Genomic DNA, 19,038 nt, shown 5'->3' with positions numbered 1-19,038 from the left:
TGTTTAAGAAATTTGCATTTTATAATGTATCATTTTTTATTGTTTTCAAAGCAATCAGCTGACATCCTGCAATACTGTCTTAACGTTTTATTGAAATGTGTTAAATAATTTAAAACTGATTCATTTGGGTTCTGGTAGCATTGTCGAATTTTATTCCAATTCACAACCCTTTGGAACACTGAGGGAAAAATATTTAACAGAGCGGTCACTCATTCCCATGCCTCTTTATGCCTGTCTTCTGGATTTTGGGGGGTTGGTTGGTTGTGGCTCTATTGGGCCTTCAGGGGTTAAATCTGCTATAGGGTCTGACCATTGTGCTTTTTCCAGCCATTCCTTAGCTTTAGCTTCTGAGACCAACATGTGGACTAGCTGATACAGGTCTGAATGACTTGGGTCATAGCTTCTGATAATGATCTCATATTTTTGGGCAAACCCAATTGGATCTTCATGGAGGTCAGGAAATTCTTTAACTATGCCTCGTAATTCAGCCTTTGACCAGGGTTGGTAAACAATTGGCAGGGATCCCCTACCTGTTACAGGTTGTTCCTGAAATGGGGCAATCATGAGAGATGTCCCTGCCGGCTCCCTCTTTTTCACCCAGATGAGATGCTGCCATTGGGGCTGTCAGGGAATCGTCAGGGAGTGGGGTCTTTGAAGTCAGACTACTGTTGAGTGGTAGACATGGAGGACAAGGGGGGAACAGATCTTATCAGGGAAGTTCAGAGAGGTCAAGGTAGAGTGAAGGTGGAGATGGAGGTAGAGGAGGTGCCAATAGCTCTTTAAGAGAGAGATAAGATTAGAGAGTTCTTGATGAGCATTTCTAAGTTTTTCGTTGGCCTCCTGTAGGGAGATGAAGCAGTCTTCCTCCCTTTTGTGACTCTCCAGATACCATTGAAAGTAGCTCCCCCATTCTGGTTACTTAGTTTTTGTGCCTGCGTTTTCCACCCTGGTTCACAGGTACACTAATTTGGGCATATCAAAAGATCCCCATTTAGGTCATGGTAACTTAGAATCTGCTTTAGTTATTGTGGTGGTCCACTTGGTTAAATATTTGCATGACTATTTGCCACAATACCCATCTGGAGTTTCTGAAGGGAGAACTTTATGTTCTTCTAGGGTCTTAGAGACCTCATTCTCCATAATTTAGAGTTCCTTTTTGGATTTCACCAAGTTGGGATGTATGTTGGACCCCAAATATGCTGCCTGTAGACCTAGCTTTTCAGGGCCATCACACCCTGAACTGGTTTAGTCCACCCATATCACGGCTACCTGGCATATGTGTCAGGGGCCCAAGGTGTGGGAGGGGTCAACTCCTTATATGCACCTGTCAGTTGAGATTAGACCCTAAGTATGTTCTCCTGAGGGGGAAACCTATTCAGAGGCACTGAACATCTTAGAGGGTGTTTCTCTCCGTCACCCTCACATGATTCTCAGTCACCTGAGAATGCCCCAAAAGGCTGAGAAGAGCAAGGTGCTCTTATTTCTTTTTCAGAGTGGAAAATTCCACCCTCATGAGCTAGAGGGTTTGGAGTTGGTCAAATCTGATAGGGGAAAGAACCAACACACACACACACACACACACACACACACACACACACACACACACAACAAACAAAACTGGCAACAAACAACAAAATTGTTAACCAAACTAACAATAATGACACAAATTATATGATTTCTGAGTGCTCTGTTAGCGGGAAATTAACACCAGCTGATTGTTGATGCTAATTTTAGTCATTTAAAAGAATTTGCAAGGCAGAATCCCAAACCCATTCTTTACTTAGTGATGGAGATCCAAGCTGAAGTCTGCTTTCTGCTGATACAAAAGCAGACAGGCTCACCTTCCTTGATGGAAATGAGTGGAAACTCCCACAAAAAAACAGAGTTTTTTTTTTTTTTTTTTTTTTTTTTTTTAACAGCAAATAATAAACCTCAGACCACTAGATCCCTGAAAAACTTTGGAAGATCAGGGATCCCTGGAGGAAAGAGGTCCTGGACTTCAGAAAATTGTCCTATTGGTTTGGGCTATGAGGTGCCCAAGCTGGTACCAAACACCGAGAGATGAGAGACTGCAGGCTGGGTCACTTTCACTCAGGATCCCTCCATGGTTACTAGATGTCAATAGAGAAGAATGATGAGACAATACTCAATCATTTTAGGAGATTTATTTGCCAAAGTTAAGGATGCGCACCAGGAGATAGGTCTTTGCCTTTCTCCAAAGATGATTTTGAGGGTTCTAAATTTAAAGGGGAGATGGTAGGATATTGAGAAGTACACAATTTTCATGTAAGGGGTGGGTAGGGAAAAATAGTCATTCACACCTTTGTCTGGCTCAGTGAATCGGAGTCTCGCTCTATCACCAGGCTTGAGTGCAGTGGCGCGATCTTGGCTCACTGCAGCCTCTGCCTCCTGGGTTCCAGCGATTCTCCTGCCTCAGCCTCCGGAGTAGCTGGGGTTATAGGCACTTGCCACCAGGCCCAGCTAATTTTTGTTTTTTTTTTAGTAGAGACTGGGTTTCACCATGTTGGCCAGGATGGTCTTAATCTCCTGACCTTGTGATCCACCCACCTCGGCCTCCCAAAGTGCTGGGATTACAGGCATGAGCCACTGTGCCAGCCAATCTGCATTTTTTATATAAGATGACATAAAACAAATGGAGCAGAGAAAAAAATGCAGGGAATCTGCATTTTTACATAAGATAACATAGACAAAATGGGGCAGATATGCATTTATGTGTGGTGGACTGGGGGTGACTGCACCTGTAAAAATAAGCTATCAGTTTGCATTGCCACCACAAAATTTTAAGAGCTCATTAGGAATTTCCTTGTGGGCAACATATGGGGGCGGTGTGTAGCTTTCCATCTTGTAGCCATCTCATTTAGGAACCAAAAGGGAGAGGCAAGTTTGTGCGACCCAGTTCCAAGCTTGACCTTTCCCTTTGGTCAAATGAGTTTGGGGTCCCCAAATTTAATTTCCTTTCATAATAACATAAAATTCTTCTCCAAAGCAACAGTAACTACTTAATATCATCAAGTATTGTGCTCATTTTTCTCTCATACTCCAGTAATTTTTTAGAGTTGGTGTAAATCATACTAGACCTTTCATATCTCTTTCCTTGTTTGTTTTCTCTTGGTAGCATTTACCAAGAATATATTATGTATTTCATTTCTTATTGTGTTTAGCATCTGTCTGACAAGCAAACAATAACTGGTGTAATAATTAGCTGTCAAAATAATTGCTGAATAAATGGAGAGCTTGGAGCTTGATAGCAAGTCCTTTATTTTGCTAATGCATTATAAAAGGTATAAGAATAGATGGACTGGAGTCTTGTGATGACCGGTAAACCTTCCCTCGCCACACTTCTCTTTCCCCTTCTCCCTTTCCCTTCCCCCAGCCCGTGTGTGTGTAAGTGTGTGTGTGGGTGTGTGTGTATGTTTGTGCATGTGTCTGTCTGACTCTCTCTCTTTCTCATTTCCTCCCTCTCCACAATGGACATGTCTAGGTGAGGGATGCACAAATGCAATGCTTTAAACAAAATGTAATGCTTTAAATTCAGATTAAAAATATAATACTTGTAAACTGAAGGCAGGAATAGGACAAGCAGAATTCAAGGGCCCATTGCAGCCGGTAGATATAATCCATGGAAGGATTTCTCTGCCTATCTAGAATTGCTCTGAAAGCCTTTCCTAAAGGAAGTCTTGGTTTGAGGATAGAGAGTACAAAGGTGACCATATCTGGTATAGTGATCCCTGTCCTTCCCAGGGTTGACCTTTCAAGGGGGTGGAATTACAAGCTATTCTCAGTTTGTGCTTTGGGGAGATTATCAAAGTATCACCAGGTCTATTTTATGATACACATTCAGAATCATAGTCTCTGTGTTTGAATTTCAGTCTCCAGGTACAGACCCAGAGTGACTTCCAGAATTAGAACACTAGTAGCTCCTCTTCATGAACGTTATCTTCTAAAGAGGCCCTCAGAGAGGGTAGATCAGTTTCCCTTAAGGATTTGCTCTCGGGGACATCTTGAGCTTGCGACACTAGCTAGAGATTTTCAGCAGGTTTCTGGGGAAAATGGGGGCATGGAGATGGCACTGTGAGGTAATAGAGGCAGCTGGAAGGGAAGTAGAGTACCATAAGTTCAGACAGCTCCACAAAAGACAGGCAGTTTCCTTGGGGATAGAGCCTTCATTAACGTGGTTTACTGAGGCTCCTGTCATTCCTGGCTCTTAGTAAGGATTTTCCAGATAGGACAGCTGTGATTACACAGGCAGAGAAAGATGACAGATCAGGTTACCAACCCCCTCCTACTGACTTCAGGTAGTTTGATAGGGTGAGGGCAGATTAACGCATGGAGCATGCACCCAGGGAGGAGGGGCAGAGGGAAAGAGAACGAACAGGAGGGCAAGAGAATTGGCAGAATCCTCTCTCCTACGTCTTCCTAGGCCCACAGCCGGTGCCTTTGGCGCACTGAGGTGCACAGAGTTCCTTAACCGGGCGCAGGGCGCGCAGCCCAGGCTGAGATCCGCGGCTTCTGTGGAAGTGAGCATGGCTGGGCAGCGGGTGCTGCTTCTAGTGGGCTTCCTTCTCTCTGGGGTCCTGCTCTCAGAGGCTGCCAAAATCCTGACAATATCTACACTGGGTGAGTGCTTGGTCGGAGAATTCCCAGACAGGCGCGTCCCGGATACCCTCACTGCCAGGGCTCCAGCGAACGGCGCTTGATCAGAGTCATCCAGGCGATTTTCCAGGCTGGGCTTGCGGACCCGGCTGGAGGAGGGAGAAGCCCATCCAGCTGTGGGGCAGAGAGGGGCCTCTGTTGCTGAAGTGGGGAAGATAGTTTTGGAGAAAAGAGACTCTCCTTTCCTCTCTCTTCTTGTTCAGGACGCGCTCCCCATCCCGCAGGGTTGGGGCCAGAAATTTGAGACCAGGACCAGAGCTTGAGTTCCTGCGCTGCCTTCTCCAGAGCGCAGTGGGACTTTCAGAGGCTCACCCTAAGCTCCATGGGGCGGGGGTGCGCAGTAGCTTCCAGTAGAAACGGTGGTGAGCGTTTTCAGGCTCTTGGAGACCAGGGAAAGGCGCTCCTGAGGGCAGCACCGCAAATGTTGTGAAGCTGCGTCCGGAGCCAGGGTGGCGCAGGCAGGTATTTCATGGCTGCAAGGCCAGTGGAGTGTTTTCCTCCACGGGAAACCTGGAGAACTGCCCAGGGCTGAGGAGAGGACTCAGGTCATTCGGATCTTTTGGAGCCTCCTTCTTTTACCTGTGCCGCTGACCGTTTTTGAGGGATTCATGGAACTGTTAATTCAGCATTTTGGGCCTCAGTTTTATTTTACTTTTATTTCAAAGGAAGTAGAAGATGAAAGAGAATTATATATGAGCTCAATCCGAGGATCGAGCCTCCCCAAGACTTTATTTCAATCCGTAGTGGGCTCTAATGGAGTCCTTTTAGATCACGGAGAATCAGGGCTTGTAGAGCTGGAAGGAACCACGGATCAACTAATTTAGTGTCCACTTTGGTTTTTTGAGAGGGCAACTGAGGGACAGGAAGTGAGATGTCTTTCTTAAGAGCCCACGAGGCCTCCCTAATGTCCCATGAAGAATTGTTTAGGGTTTCTTACCCCAAGACCACGCTCACCACAACTTCTGCTCTGAAGCCCTTTTCACTAAGGATTTTCAAAAATCACTAAGAAACCGTGTTAGTCCATTGCAACAGAGCTTCCTGACTTCTTGAAAGTACACCGTCCTCCTTCCTCAGACTCCAAAAGGAAGCTGGTGTCATTTCTGAATCCAGGGGCCGGAATCCTGGTCTTTGCCCAAGAAAGCCATTTGACCTCTTAAGACTCACTATGAATGGCTGTTTCTGTGAGGACCCCTTCTTCCCGATTCCCTGTTCTTACATGGATTAAAATTTGAGCAAGACCTGTTGCAGATTTGTACTTTATACATCCCTCGTTGCTTTAGACTATTCACATCTGGGTATAAGTAAACCGAGTCATTCAGAGAGCTGCACAGTACTTCTCTACTCCCCTTCCACCTCCATCCTCAAACTCTTGGCATTTTTCCATTAATTTCTCTTCTGATCTTCCTTTTCTTTTGCTGCTGAGACCCTTAGATTCTAGTGAAGGATCTTCTAAGAGAAGATATTAACGTGATAAAATTTTTACCTCTTTTGAGGACCAAGCTTCTCTTTCCTTAGCGTGGTAGGGTTTTCCTAGAATCAATGATTCCTTAGTTTTTGGTGCAACCAGGATCTTGTAGGCCCACCCCAAGGGCTCCACAGTTGTCCTCAGATATCTTAATTATAAGTTGAATACTGGCCAAATTGAGTAATTTCCTGCCAAATACATTTGAATCACAAAGATTTGGGCTCTAAGTAGTAGCTTCTGTCCAATGGCAGTTTCGTAGACTCACCTTGTAACTTTATTTCTGTCTGCTACAGTAGCATACTTTTCCAGAATAGAATGACAGATAGCTCTGACTGATTGCTCATTAGGAACTCTTCATACTAATGTTGACACTACTGTGCTGTATTTTCTATCATTGCAGTTATATTTTGGAGACAGTGTCTCTCTAGGGCCCCAATTAACATGCAGTATGTACCTTAAGATGAGCAACTTTTACAGGCGTAATCACAGAGAAGCTCATTGTACTGACACAGAGACTTTGAGCCACAAATGGAAATCTTTGATGGAGGATTGCCACAGATCCTGCACATAGGACAGGAAGGCTTTGGGTGCATGTGCCAGGCATTACCCAAAGTGAGATTGAGGAACAGGAAGCGCTTGTGTCCATCTGCTCACTGTTCACCTTTCCTCTTCCCTAAACTTTTTCTGCTGAATTTCCATTCCCTCCTGCCAACTCCCATATTGTCATCAGAAACTCTATTTTCATCTGTACAGAATGACATTGTGCATTGTTTCTAGGTGGAAGCCATTACCTACTGTTGAACCAGGTGTCTCAGATTCTTCAAGAGCATGGTCATAATGTGACTATGCTTCCTCAGAGTGGAAACCTTTTAATCCCAGGTATCTTTTTTAAAAACTAATTTTTATATTCTTTTACTCTAAGAAAAAAGTGATAATATCTTTTTTATAGAGCTGCATAGTAAAATCTTTTTTGAATGTAGTCTTATTTCAGGATGAATAAATGTGTGTGTGGGTGTGTGTTCATGTTAAGTATTGGAATTCTTATTGGGGTCTGTAGACTAAGACTTCACATGCCATACTTCTGTGTTTTACCACTTACCTGAGTGTCATCCTATTCTAGACAACTTTCCACACATTATTATTAATAATTTTGAGGAACACTACACAATAGTATGGCTTAAATTTTTTTTGAACAGAAATATTTTGCCATATTTCAAGCTTTTATTATGTAAGTATAGAAGTTCTTCCTATCCCACAGGTTACTTTCTATTCTTGAGAGACTTGAAATTTATGAAAGATTTCCCAGGGAGCCTCTTAATTATGAACTGAGATGGGAATATATGATTAACATGACCTCATATGCTTGAAAATTTTGTAGCTATACATACATTGTGCATAATGATGTCAAAATTTCTTAATTGACTCATTGCCTCCAAAGAATGGTAACTAAAATGAAACTCATCAAATTCTGTTGACAGACACGTAGAAGGAGGACCAGAGAACTTAAATAATTTGTTTAATGTCAAATGAGAAATTAATAACAGAGTTGGGTGAATCTGGGTCTTCAGGTTCTGGGTTTCTCATTCTGAGGGTTTCTGAAACTTTGAACAACATCAAAAATTAACCATCTTGGGAGAAAAAGTCTGAGTCATTATAAAATTCTGAAGGTAAACTTTAGGCCTTGTTAATGTTCAGATAGTTTTAATGCACTCTTGATCACCCTCTAGATTGAGTTTCAGAATGTTCACTGAATATCCTTTTTATACATTTCCCTTTGTATCTGCCTTATAGTCAATCTGATTTCTCAGCAGTAATATATGGTCATCTTATTTTGGTGGTTCCAATAGCCTTTGAGAAACTGCTGAAAGCTATAGACCCACTACTTTAACAGACCATGCACACCAAAATCCACAATGATTCTGTGGATCCATGGATCTGTTCAGTTTTATCTTTAGGTTCAAGTGTTGGGGTTCAGTTGTTCTGGAGTTTCTTTCAGTATTCCTCAATCTTTGGACAGTTCTGAGGTTGAGATGAAATATTCTTTCTTCTATTTTGCAGTTGTATTTGGGTAGAGCTCTGAAAATAGGAAAAACACTTGATTGGGTTGTTTTTGATAGTCTGATAGCCAAATCAGTGTATTGAAATATTTCAACATTTGTTAACTACATGTTTCCATCCCTTCCTTATTTAAAACTTTAATAACTGAATGACTTCAGGGATACTGAAGAAGTGTAGGTTTCTTGTGCTCACATGTAATATTTTTCCAATTCATAACTGAAATATCAAGTATAGGATAGCAGCCTAAAGGAGAACATAATTATTTGAGGTTCTGACTCTTTTTCCTTTTAAAAAAGATTTATACTTTTTTATTGCTGCATAATAGATGTACATATTTTCAGGGTACATGTGATAACTTAATACATTTATATAATTTGTAAGGATCAAATCAGTATAATTGGGATATGCATGACCTTGAATATTTGTTCTTTCTTTATTCTAGAAACATTCAAATTATTCTCTTCTAGCTACTTTGAAATATACAATAAATTATTGTAAACTATAGTCACCCTACTTATCTTTCAAACACAAGATCTTATTTCTTCTGTAAAGCTATAGCTGTGTACTCATTAATCAACCTCTATCCATCTCCCCTCTACACTACCATTTCTGGTCTCTAGTAATCACCGGTCTACTCTTTACTTTCATAAGATCCACTTTTGTAAGCTGCTACATATGGATGAGAACATGGGATATTTCTCTTTCTATGCTTGGCTTATTTCACTTAATATAATGGCCTCTAATTCAATCCATGTTGCTGTAAATTACAGGATTTCATTATTTTCTATAGCTGAATAATATTTCATTGTGGATTTAAATCACGTTTTCTTTATCCATTAGTCCACTGATGTGCACTTAGGTTGATTGCCTTATTTTGGTTATTGTAAACAGTGCTGCAATAAACCTGAGAATGCAGCTATCTCTTCGACATACTGACTTTTTTCTTTTGGATTGTATATCCAGTAGTGGAATTGCTGCATCATATGGTAGTTCTGTCTTTAGTTTTTTGGAGATTCTTAGTAGAGTTTTCCATAGCGGCTGTACTAATTTACAGTGTATGAGGGTTCCCCTTTCTTGACTTTCTTGTCAGCATTCATTATTCCCTGTCTTTCAGATAAAAGCCATTTAACTGTGATGAGATGATATCACATTGTGATTTTGATTTGCATTTTTCTGATGATAAATAATGCTGAACATTTTCTTATATACCTGTTGGTTATTTTGAGAAATGTCTATTCAGATCTTTTTCCTATGTTTAACTAAATTATTTGCTATTAAGTTGTTTGAGCTGCTTATATATTCTGGTTATTAATCTATTGTGAAATGAATAGTTTGCAAATATTTTCTCCATTCTTTGGTTTGTCTTTTCATTTTGTTGACTGTTTCCTTTGCTGTGCAGAAGCTTTTTGGCTCAATGTAATCCCATTTGTCTATTTTTGCTTTGGTTGCCTGTACTTTTGACGTCTAACTAAAAAAGTCTTTGCTGAGACCAATATCTTGGAATAGTTCCTCAATGTCTTCTTCTAGTAGTTTCATAGTTTTAAATCTTAGAATTAAGTTTTAAATCCACTTTGACCTTATTTTTTTGTATGGTGAGAGATAGTGGTTTGGTTTTATTGTTTGTATCTATCCAGTTTTACAGTTTCTCCAGCATCATTTATTGTAAAGACTGTCCTTTCCTCATTGTATGTTCTTGGTATCTTTATTGAAGATAAGGTCACTATACATGTGTGAGTTTTTATCTAGGCTCTTCTGTTCCGTTGGTCTATGTGTTTGTTTTCATGCCAGGACCATGCTGATTTGGTTACTATATGTTTGCAGTGTATTTTGAAGTCATGTAGTTTGATGCCTCTGGCTTTAATCTTTTTGCTGAGGATCACTTTGGTTACTTAGGATCTTTTATGGTTCCATATACATTTTATAATTTTTTTTCTATTTCTCTGAATAATGTCATTGATAATTTGATAATAATTGCATTGAATTTGTAAGTTTGCTTTGGATAGTTTTGGCATTTTAACAACATTTATTCTTCTAGTCCATGAACAAGGAATAGCTTTCAATTTCTTGTGTCCTCTTCAATTTCTTTCAGTGGAGTTTTACAGTTTTCCATATATATCTTTTACATCTTTTGTTAAATTGATTTCTAGGTATTTTATATTTTTTTGTAGCTATTATAAATGGAATTTCTTTATTGCTCTCTTTTTCAGGTTGTTTGCTGTTGGCACATGGAAATGCTACTGATTTTTGTATGTTGATTTTTTTATCCTGCAACTTTACTGAATTTGCTTATGAATTCTAATAGTTTTTTGCTGGGGTCTCTAAGTTTTTTAAGTATAAAATCATGTTTTCTGTGAACAAGGCTAATTTGACTACTTCCTTTCCAATTTGGATGTCTTTATTTCTCTTGCCTAACTTCTCTGTCCAGAACTTCCACTATGATGTTGAATAAAAGTAATGGAAGTGGGCATCCTTGTCTTATTTCAGATCTTAGCTATTTTCAATTTTTCGCTATTTGATATGATGTTAGTTGTGGTGTCTCATATATAGCCTTTATGATTTTGAGGTATGTTCCTTCTATACCTAGTTTGTTGAGGGTTTTTTTTTTTAAATCATAAAAAGGTGTTGGATTTTGATGAATGCTTTTATGCATCTATTGAAATGATTATATGGTTTTTGTTCTTGGTTCTGTTAATGTGATGTATCATGTTTGTTGATTTGCATATGTTGAACTACCCTTGCATCCTTGGGATAAATCTCACTTGATCATGGTGAATGATCTTTTTAATGTGTTGTTGAATTTGATTTGCTAGTATTTTGTTGAGGATTTTGCATCTATCTTCATCTGTTATATTGGCCTATAGTTTTTTTTTTTTTTTTCCTTATTATGCCCCGGTCTGATTTTGGTATCAGAGTATGGCTGGTCCTATAGAATGAGTTTGAAAATAGTCCCTGATCTTTAATTGTTTTGAAGTCTTTGAGTAGAATTGGAATTAGTTATTTGGATGTTTGATAGAATTCATCAGTGAATTCATCAGGTCCTGGGCTTTTCTTTAATGAGAGACTCTTTATTATGGCTTTGATCTCATTCTTCATCATAAGTTTGTTGAGGTTTTCTATTTCTTCATAGCTCAGTCTTGGTAGGTTTTATGTGCCTTGGAATTTATCCTTTTCTTTTAGGTTTTCCAATTTGTTGGCATATTGTTGTTTGTAATAATATAGAGACTTTTAATGATACTTTGTATTTCTGTGGTCTCAGTTGTTATATCTTTTTTTCTGTTTCTGATTTTATTTTTTTGATCTTCTTTTTATTTTTTAGTCTGGTGTATTAGTCTGTTTTCACATTGCTGTAAAGAACTACTTGAGACTGGGTAATTTATGAAGAAAAGAGGTGCAATTGACTCACAGTTCCACAGGATGTATAGGAAGTGTGGCTGGGAGGCCTCAGGAAACTTACAATTGTGGCAGAAGGTGAAGGGAAAGCAAGCACATCTTACCATGGTGGAGTAGGAGAGAAAGAAAGCAAGGCAGGAAGTGCTACACACTTTCAAACATCCAAATCTCATGAGAACTCAGTCACTGTCACGAGAACAGCAAGGGGAAATCTGCACACATGATCCAATCACCTCCCACCAGGCCTCTTCTCCTACACTAAGGATCACAATTTGAGGCGAGGTTGGGTGGGGTCACAAAGCCAAGCTGTGTCATTCCACCCCTGGCCCATTCCAAATCTCATGTCCTTCTTATAATTCAAAACAAAACCATGCCTTTTCAACAGTCCCTCAAAATCTTAACTCATTCCAGCCTTAATTCAAAAGTCCAAGTCCAAAGTTTCATCTGAAGCAAGACAAGTCCCCTCTGCCTGTGAGCCTTTTAAATCTAAAACAACTCAGTTACTTCCAAGATACCATGAGAGTGTAGTCATTGGGTAAATACTCCCATTCCAAATGGGAGAAATTGTCCTCAACAAAGGGAGTATAGGCCCCATGCAAGTCTTAAACCCAGCAAGGAAGCCATTAAATCTTAAAGTGCCAAAATAATTTCCTTTGATTCCATATCTCACATCCAGGGCATGCTGATGCAAAGGATGGCCTTCCAAGACCTTGGGCAGCTCTGTCTCTGTGGCTCTGCAAGGTATAGCCCCTATGACTGCTTTAGTGATCTGGTGTTGAGTGCCTAAAGCTTTTCCAGGGGGATGGTGCAAGCTGTTGGTGGTTCTACCATTCTGGGGTCTGGAGGACAGCTCCACTAGGCAATGCCTCAGTGGGGACTTTGTTTGAGGGCTTCAGCCCCACATTTCTCCTCTGCACTGCCCTGGTAGACGTTCTCCATGAGTGCTCCACCCCTGCAGCAGACATGAAGGCATTTTCATATGTCCTCTGAAAACTAGATGGAGGCTTCCAAATCTCAACTCTTGCCTTCTGCATACCTGCAGGCCTAACTCCACATGGAAACCACCAAGTCTTGGTGCTTGCACCCTCTGAAGCAATGACCTTAGCTGTACCTGGGCCTCTTTTAGCCATGACTGGAGCTGGAGCAGCTGGAGGTGCCATGTCTCCAGGCTGAACAGAGCAGTGGGGTCCTGGGCCTAGCTCACAAAACCATTTTCCCCTCCTAGGCCTCTGGGCCTGTGATTGTAGGGGCTGCCATGAAGGTCTCTGACATGCCTTAGAGATATTTTCCCCATTGTCTTGGTTATTAACATTTGGCTCCTCTTTACTTATACAAGCTTCTGCAGGTAGCTGCTTGAATTTCTCCCCAGAAAATGGGTTTTTCTTTTCTACCACATGGTCAGGCTGCAAATTTTTCAAAAGTTTATACTCTATTTCACTTTGAAATATAAGTTCTTTTTGCTTATGCAAATGAACACGGGCTTTTAGAAGCAGCCAGACCATGTCTTGAATGCTTTGCTGCTTAGAAATTTCTTCAGCCAGATACCCTAATTATCTCTCTCAAGTTCAAAGTTTCACAAATCTCTAGAGCAAGGTCACAATGCCACTAGTTTCTTTGCTAAAGCATAGCAAGAGTGACCTTTGCTTCATTTCCCAGTAAGTTCCTCATTTCCATCTGAGATCACCTCAGCCTGGACTTCATTGTCCATATCACTGTCAGCATTTTGGTCAAAATCATTCAACAAGTCTCCAGAAAGTTCCAAACTTTTCCACATCTTCCTGTCTCCTTCTGAGCCCTCCAAACTGTTCCAACCTCTGTCTATTACCCAGTTGCAAAGTCATTTCTACATTTTTAGGTATCTTTATAGCAATGCCTCACTTCTCTGGTACCAATTATCTGTATTAATCTATTTCCACACTGCTATGAAGAACTACTTGAGATGGGTAATTTATGAAGAAAAGAGGTATAATTGACTCACAATTCCACAGACTTCACAGGAAGCATGGCTGGGAGGCCTCAGAGAACTTACTTTTACATACAGCAGAAGGCAAAGGGGAAGCAAGAATGTCTTACCATGGTAGAGCAGGAGAGGAAAATGAGCAAAGGAGGAAGTGCTGTACACACTTTCAAACAACAAGATATTGTGAGAACTCACTCACTGTCATGAGAACAACCAGAGGGAAATCTGCCCTCATGATCCAATCATCTCTCACCAGGTCCCTCTTCCAATACTAAGGATCACAACTTGAGATAAGATTTGGATGGGAACACAGCCACACCATATCATCTGGCTAAAGATTTGTTGATTTTGTTTATTCTTTTAAAAAGTCAACTTTTTGCTTCATTGATCTTGTGTCTTTGTTTTAGTCTCAATTTCACTTATTTCTGCTCTGATGTTTTTACTTTTTTCTTTCTACTAATTTTGATTTTTTTTTTGGTTCTTGTTTTTAGAGTTCCTTGAAGTGTATCATTAGATTGTTTATATGAAGCCTTTCGAACATTTTAGTATAGGCATTTATTACTATCAACTTAACTCCAGTGTTTCTTTGTTGACTTTCTGTCTAGATAATCTGTCCGTTACTGAAAGTGGGATGTTGAAGTTCCCTACTATTATAGTATTGCACTCTATCTCTCTCTTTAGATCTATTTATGTTTGCTTTGTATACTTGGGAGCTCTGGTATGAAGTGCACAGATATGTAAAATTGTTATTATCTTTTTGCTGAAATGACCCTTTAATCATTCTATAGAGACCTTCTTTGTCTCTTTTTACAGTCTTTTATTTGTATTCTTTTTTTTTTTTTGACAGAGTCTTGCTCTGTCAGCCAGGCTGGAGTGCAATGGCACAATCTTAGCTCACTGCAACCTCTGTCTCCCGGCCTCAAGCTATTCTTCTGCCTCAGCCTCCCAAGTAGCTGGGATTACAGACATGTGCCACCACACCCAGCTAATTTTTGTATTTTTGGTAGAAACGAGGTTTCTCCATGTTGGCCAGGCTGGTCTCGTACTCCTGACCTCAGGTAATCTGCCTGCCTCTGCCTCCCAAAGTGCTGGGATTACCGGCGTGAGCCACCGCGCCCGGCCATATTCTATCTAATCTGATATGTAAGTATAGTATTCCTGCTCGTTTTTGGTTTCCAGTTGCATGGCATATCTTTTCCCATCCCTTCACTTTTACTCTACTGTGTCTTTATGGGTATAGTGGTTTTTTTTTAAATGTAGCATATATTTGAGTCTTGTTTCTTTCTCCATTCAGCTATATGCCTTTTAATTGGATAATTGAGTCCATTTATATTCAGTACTTTTTTTTTTGATATGTAATTACTTTTTGTTGCTTGTTTTCTGGTTGTTTTGTAACTCCTTTCTTTCTTCCTTTCTGTCTTCATTTGTGGGTAAGTTGTTTCCTCTGGCAGCATGTTTAATTCATTGCTTTTTATTTTTAATGAATCCTATTATAAATTTTTGTATTGTGGTTGCCATGAGGCTTCTAAAATATCTTATAGACATAACAAATTATTTTAAATAAATGATAACTTAGGTCACAAAGAACAGAATACAAACAATAATCAAAAAGAGAAAAATGACCTCTGCACTTTAACTTCATCCCTCCCTCATTTTGACTTTGTGCTATCTCAATGTGTATACTTTTGTATTGCCTATCTATTAATAGGTTGCTGTGGCTATTATTTTGTTTTCAATAGATTTGTCTTTTGGGCTTCGTAGTAGAGTAATGAGTGGGTTTCACACCACAATTACAGTATAGAGTATTCTGGTTGCATCCATGCACTTAATTTTACTAGTGGATTTTATACCTTCAAATATTTTATTTTTGCATGTTAGTGTTTTTTTTCCCCCAGATTGGAGAGCTCTCTTTAGCCTTTCTTATAAGACAGATCTGGTAATCTAGTAGCTGTGAATTCTCATAGCTTTTATTTGGGAGATACTCTGTCTCTCTTTCGTATTGGAAGGATAGCTTTACTGTATACAATATTCTTGGGTAACGGGTGTTCTTCTTTCAGCACTTTGAAAATGTCATTTTACTCTCCCTGGCATGTATGGTTTCCATTGTGAAGTCTGTTTTCAGATGAATTATACCTCTTTTTTATGTTACTTGGCACTTTTCTCTTGGTGCTTTTAGGATCCACTCTTTGTCCTTGATCTTTGAGAATTTATTATATACCTTGGGGTAGTTTTATGTGGGTCTGTTTGGTGTTCCCTGACCTTCCTTTTCCTGGATATTTATCGCCTTTTCAAGTTTTGGAAAGTTTTCTGTTACTATTTATTTGAAGATTTCTATCCCTTGCTCTTGCCCAACTCCCTCTTGAACACCAATACTTTTTAGATTTGGTCTTTTGAGGTAATTTTATATACCTTGTAAGTAATCTTTGTTCCATTTCATCCTTTTTTTCTGTCTTTTCTCCTCTGACTTTATATTTTCAAATAGGCTGTTTTTGAGCTTACTGATTCTTTCCTCTACTTGATCCATCTTGCTGTTGAACATCTCTAATGAATTATTCAGTTCAGCAAATGTGTTTCTTGGTGCCAAGATTTGTTTGATTTTTTCCTATTATTTCATTTAAAACATTTTTTAGAGATAGGTCTTGCTCTATCACCCAGGCTGGAGTACAGTGGTGCTGCAATCATAGCTCATTGCAGCCCTGAACTTCTGAGTTCAAGAGATCCTCTGCCTTAGCTTCCTGAGTAGCTGGGACTATAGGCCTGTGCCAACTAATTTATTTTTTGATTTATTTATTTTTTTTGAGATGGAGTCTCGCTCTGTTGCCCAAGCTAGAGTGCAGTGGTGCAATCTCGGCTCACCGCAACCTTCACCTCCCAGGTTCAAGCAGTTCCCCTGCCTCAGCTCCCCGAGTAACTGGGACTACAGGCACACACCACCATGTCTGGCTAAATTTTTTTGTATTTTTAGTAGAAACGGGGTTTCACCATGTTGGCCAAACTGGTCTTGAACTCCTGACCTCAGGAGATCCACCCTCCTTGGCCTCCCAAAGTGCTGGGATTACAGGCACGAGCCTCCGTGCCCAGCTGATTTCTTTTTTTTAAAGATGGGGTCTCTCTATGTTGCCCAGGCTGGTCTTGAACTCCTGCCCTCAAGCAATCCTCCCACCTCAGCTTCTGAGTAGCTGATGTTACATGCGTGAGCCACTGTGACTGGACTAATTCAGTTTTTCAAATTAAATTTCTCTGATAAATTTTTGAATTACTCTTCTGTGTTATCTTGGAGATTGACGAATTTCTTTAAAACTACTCTTTTGAATTCTTGGTCAGAGAGTTTACATATTGCCATATTATTAGGGTCAGCCACTGATTTCTTGTGTCTGTCTGGGGAGGTCATGATTCTCCATTTCATGTTGTTTCTTGTGGATATAGGTCTATGTCTTTGCATTGAAGGATTAGTTATTTTTTCCAGTTTTCTTTGTCTGTCTTGTCTTGGTTTCAATTGGATATGTTTGGTTAGAAATTCTTTGCACTTTGCCTGTTGATTTTTTTTTTCTTGCTTTTTATTTTCCACTAGGCTGCTGCCTCCTTTTCAGCTCTAGATGGCACCTTAATCCCAGGTTTGCCTTGGTTCTAGCACAGTCAGAGTGCCACTCATCCTGAACCAAGAAAGTCCCAAAAGGGATATATTGCTAGTGTAGGGAGGCTGGTTAGGGATTTGCGTCGAAAAGACCTGTGGAATGGACCTTTTACAGCATGGTGTTACTGAACATCCATTCTGATTTGGCATCTCCTTTGACTGAGTTACAGAGCAGAGTATCCAGAGTTGGAAATGGTAGTCCTGCCTCCTCCCTTTGTTTCTGGGCTCCCTTTGTCTCTGTCCTCAAGGCTATTTCTCCTTTCAGACACTCTCATGCTTCTTGTGGGTTGAGGCAGGGACAGGTCTTCTATCAGAGGACCCAAGATGGTGGGGAAGTTGGTTGTCCACCTCGACTTCACTTTTTTCAGTGTAAAAGTGAGAGACAGGGGAAAATTTTTGACATGCTTGGTGATGGGCAGATATGGGGGAGGGGCATCATAGATATGGAATTTCAGTTCTCTTAATGCCTATTTGGAGTTTTTTCACTCTTCTGTGGCCCTTGGAACTGTCTCCTTCTCATATTTGAGTTCTGGGATATTGCAGGTGATAATTTCAGCACTGTACATTTATTTTTGGTTTTCTGTAATTGGGGAGAGAAGCTAGCTTGATTCTCTGACACCATTTTGGAAGCAGAAGGCCTCTTTTTCTTTCTTTCTTTAAGACAGTTTTCTGTGCCTCACTGTCTACCTGGTATATTTTTCTCCAAGTGACAGGTCCTCATTGTTTTTGGGTGACTGCCCAAGTTATATCAGTGATCTTCATGGGCTGACTCCAAACACTCAGGGCAGTGATTTTCTTCTCCTGACCAGAAAATTCTCATCCTGACCGGCAGGTCAATTTTGAGTTTTTTAGTAACTAGGTAGGAGAGCAGATCAATAGCTAATATGAGGAAATCTATAATTGCAATTCAGGTTTCTAATTTGGCCACTGGGCTTTTCTCTTTCTCTATAAGTGGTGTTTACCGTAGCCCTGAGGAGTGAAATGTACAGCATCTTTATCTGTCATAAAAGGTAAAATAATTTCATGTTGTTAAGATTTATGGAACTTAATAAAGTAAAATTGCCTTTCTTCTGAATATCAGAACCCATGGATAGATAATGACAGGAGTTAGATAATGATCAAAATGCCATACTTTTTCCAACTGCTTGGAAAACTTATCTTTAGATCTTTACTAAATATCAAGAGTTGAATCCAAGATGAGTAGGGGTTTGGAGAGAGGCCTTGTATGATGTCTGGGTATTATGCTACCTGATTATTTCTGGTAGTCATTCCTGACCTTGGTAGTGTTCTGACATATATGTACTGAGCTGTTCTCTGGAAGATCCCAACTTGACTTTTCTCTCTGCATCTCTCTCCCCTCTGGTATTGTTTTGTGAATTCTGTCTGTCTTGTTTTCTCTGAAATCTGAATCCAGTCTCCTCCATTCAGGGAGAAGCCCTGGAGCTCTATTATGAAAATGTTCTCCAGCCGGTAATAAATGTTCTGCACTGACTGGTGTGCAGTGTTTAGAAACAATTTTTTTTTTAAATAAATTGTATCTTCTTTATTTTTAGTTGTTTAAAGTAGGAAGGTAAATCTGCTCTATTACTTCCTCATGGCCACAGATTGAACTTCCTTTTCTTCATTTTTAAAACATTTTACAGAAGCAATATTGACCTATAAATAATAAACTGCATATATATAAAGTATACAATTAGAAGCTGGGTGCAGTGTGATATGTTTTGACTGTGTCCCCACCAGAATCTCATCTTAAATTCCCATGTGTTGTGGAAGAAACCTGGTGGGAAGTAATTAAATCATGAGGGCAGGTCTTTCCTGTGCTATTCTTGTGATAGTGAATAAGTCACATGAGATCTG

The 19,038-nt window shown here is 39.9% G+C and overlaps 1 protein-coding gene across 1 annotated transcript in view; it reads left to right on the top strand.

The window, feature by feature from the left end:
* The first annotated feature begins 4,163 nt into the window (after positions 1 to 4,163).
* Positions 4,164 to 19,038, top strand: part of LOC126957083 (UDP-glucuronosyltransferase 3A1) — a 43,157-nt gene continuing 28,282 nt past the window's right edge. Inside the window, exons 1-2 of the mRNA XM_050794515.1 lie at positions 4,164 to 4,638; positions 6,917 to 7,018. Of these exons, the coding sequence (XP_050650472.1) occupies positions 4,545 to 4,638; positions 6,917 to 7,018 (196 nt within the window). The 5' untranslated portion in view covers positions 4,164 to 4,544. The remainder of the gene's footprint in view (positions 4,639 to 6,916; positions 7,019 to 19,038) is intronic.

Source organism: Macaca thibetana, chromosome 6 (assembly GCF_024542745.1).
Source record: "Macaca thibetana thibetana isolate TM-01 chromosome 6, ASM2454274v1, whole genome shotgun sequence".
Taxonomy (NCBI): domain Eukaryota; kingdom Metazoa; phylum Chordata; class Mammalia; order Primates; family Cercopithecidae; genus Macaca; species Macaca thibetana.
Note: the sequence above shows the minus strand (reverse complement) of the source record. Positions and strands in the feature narration are given on the sequence as shown.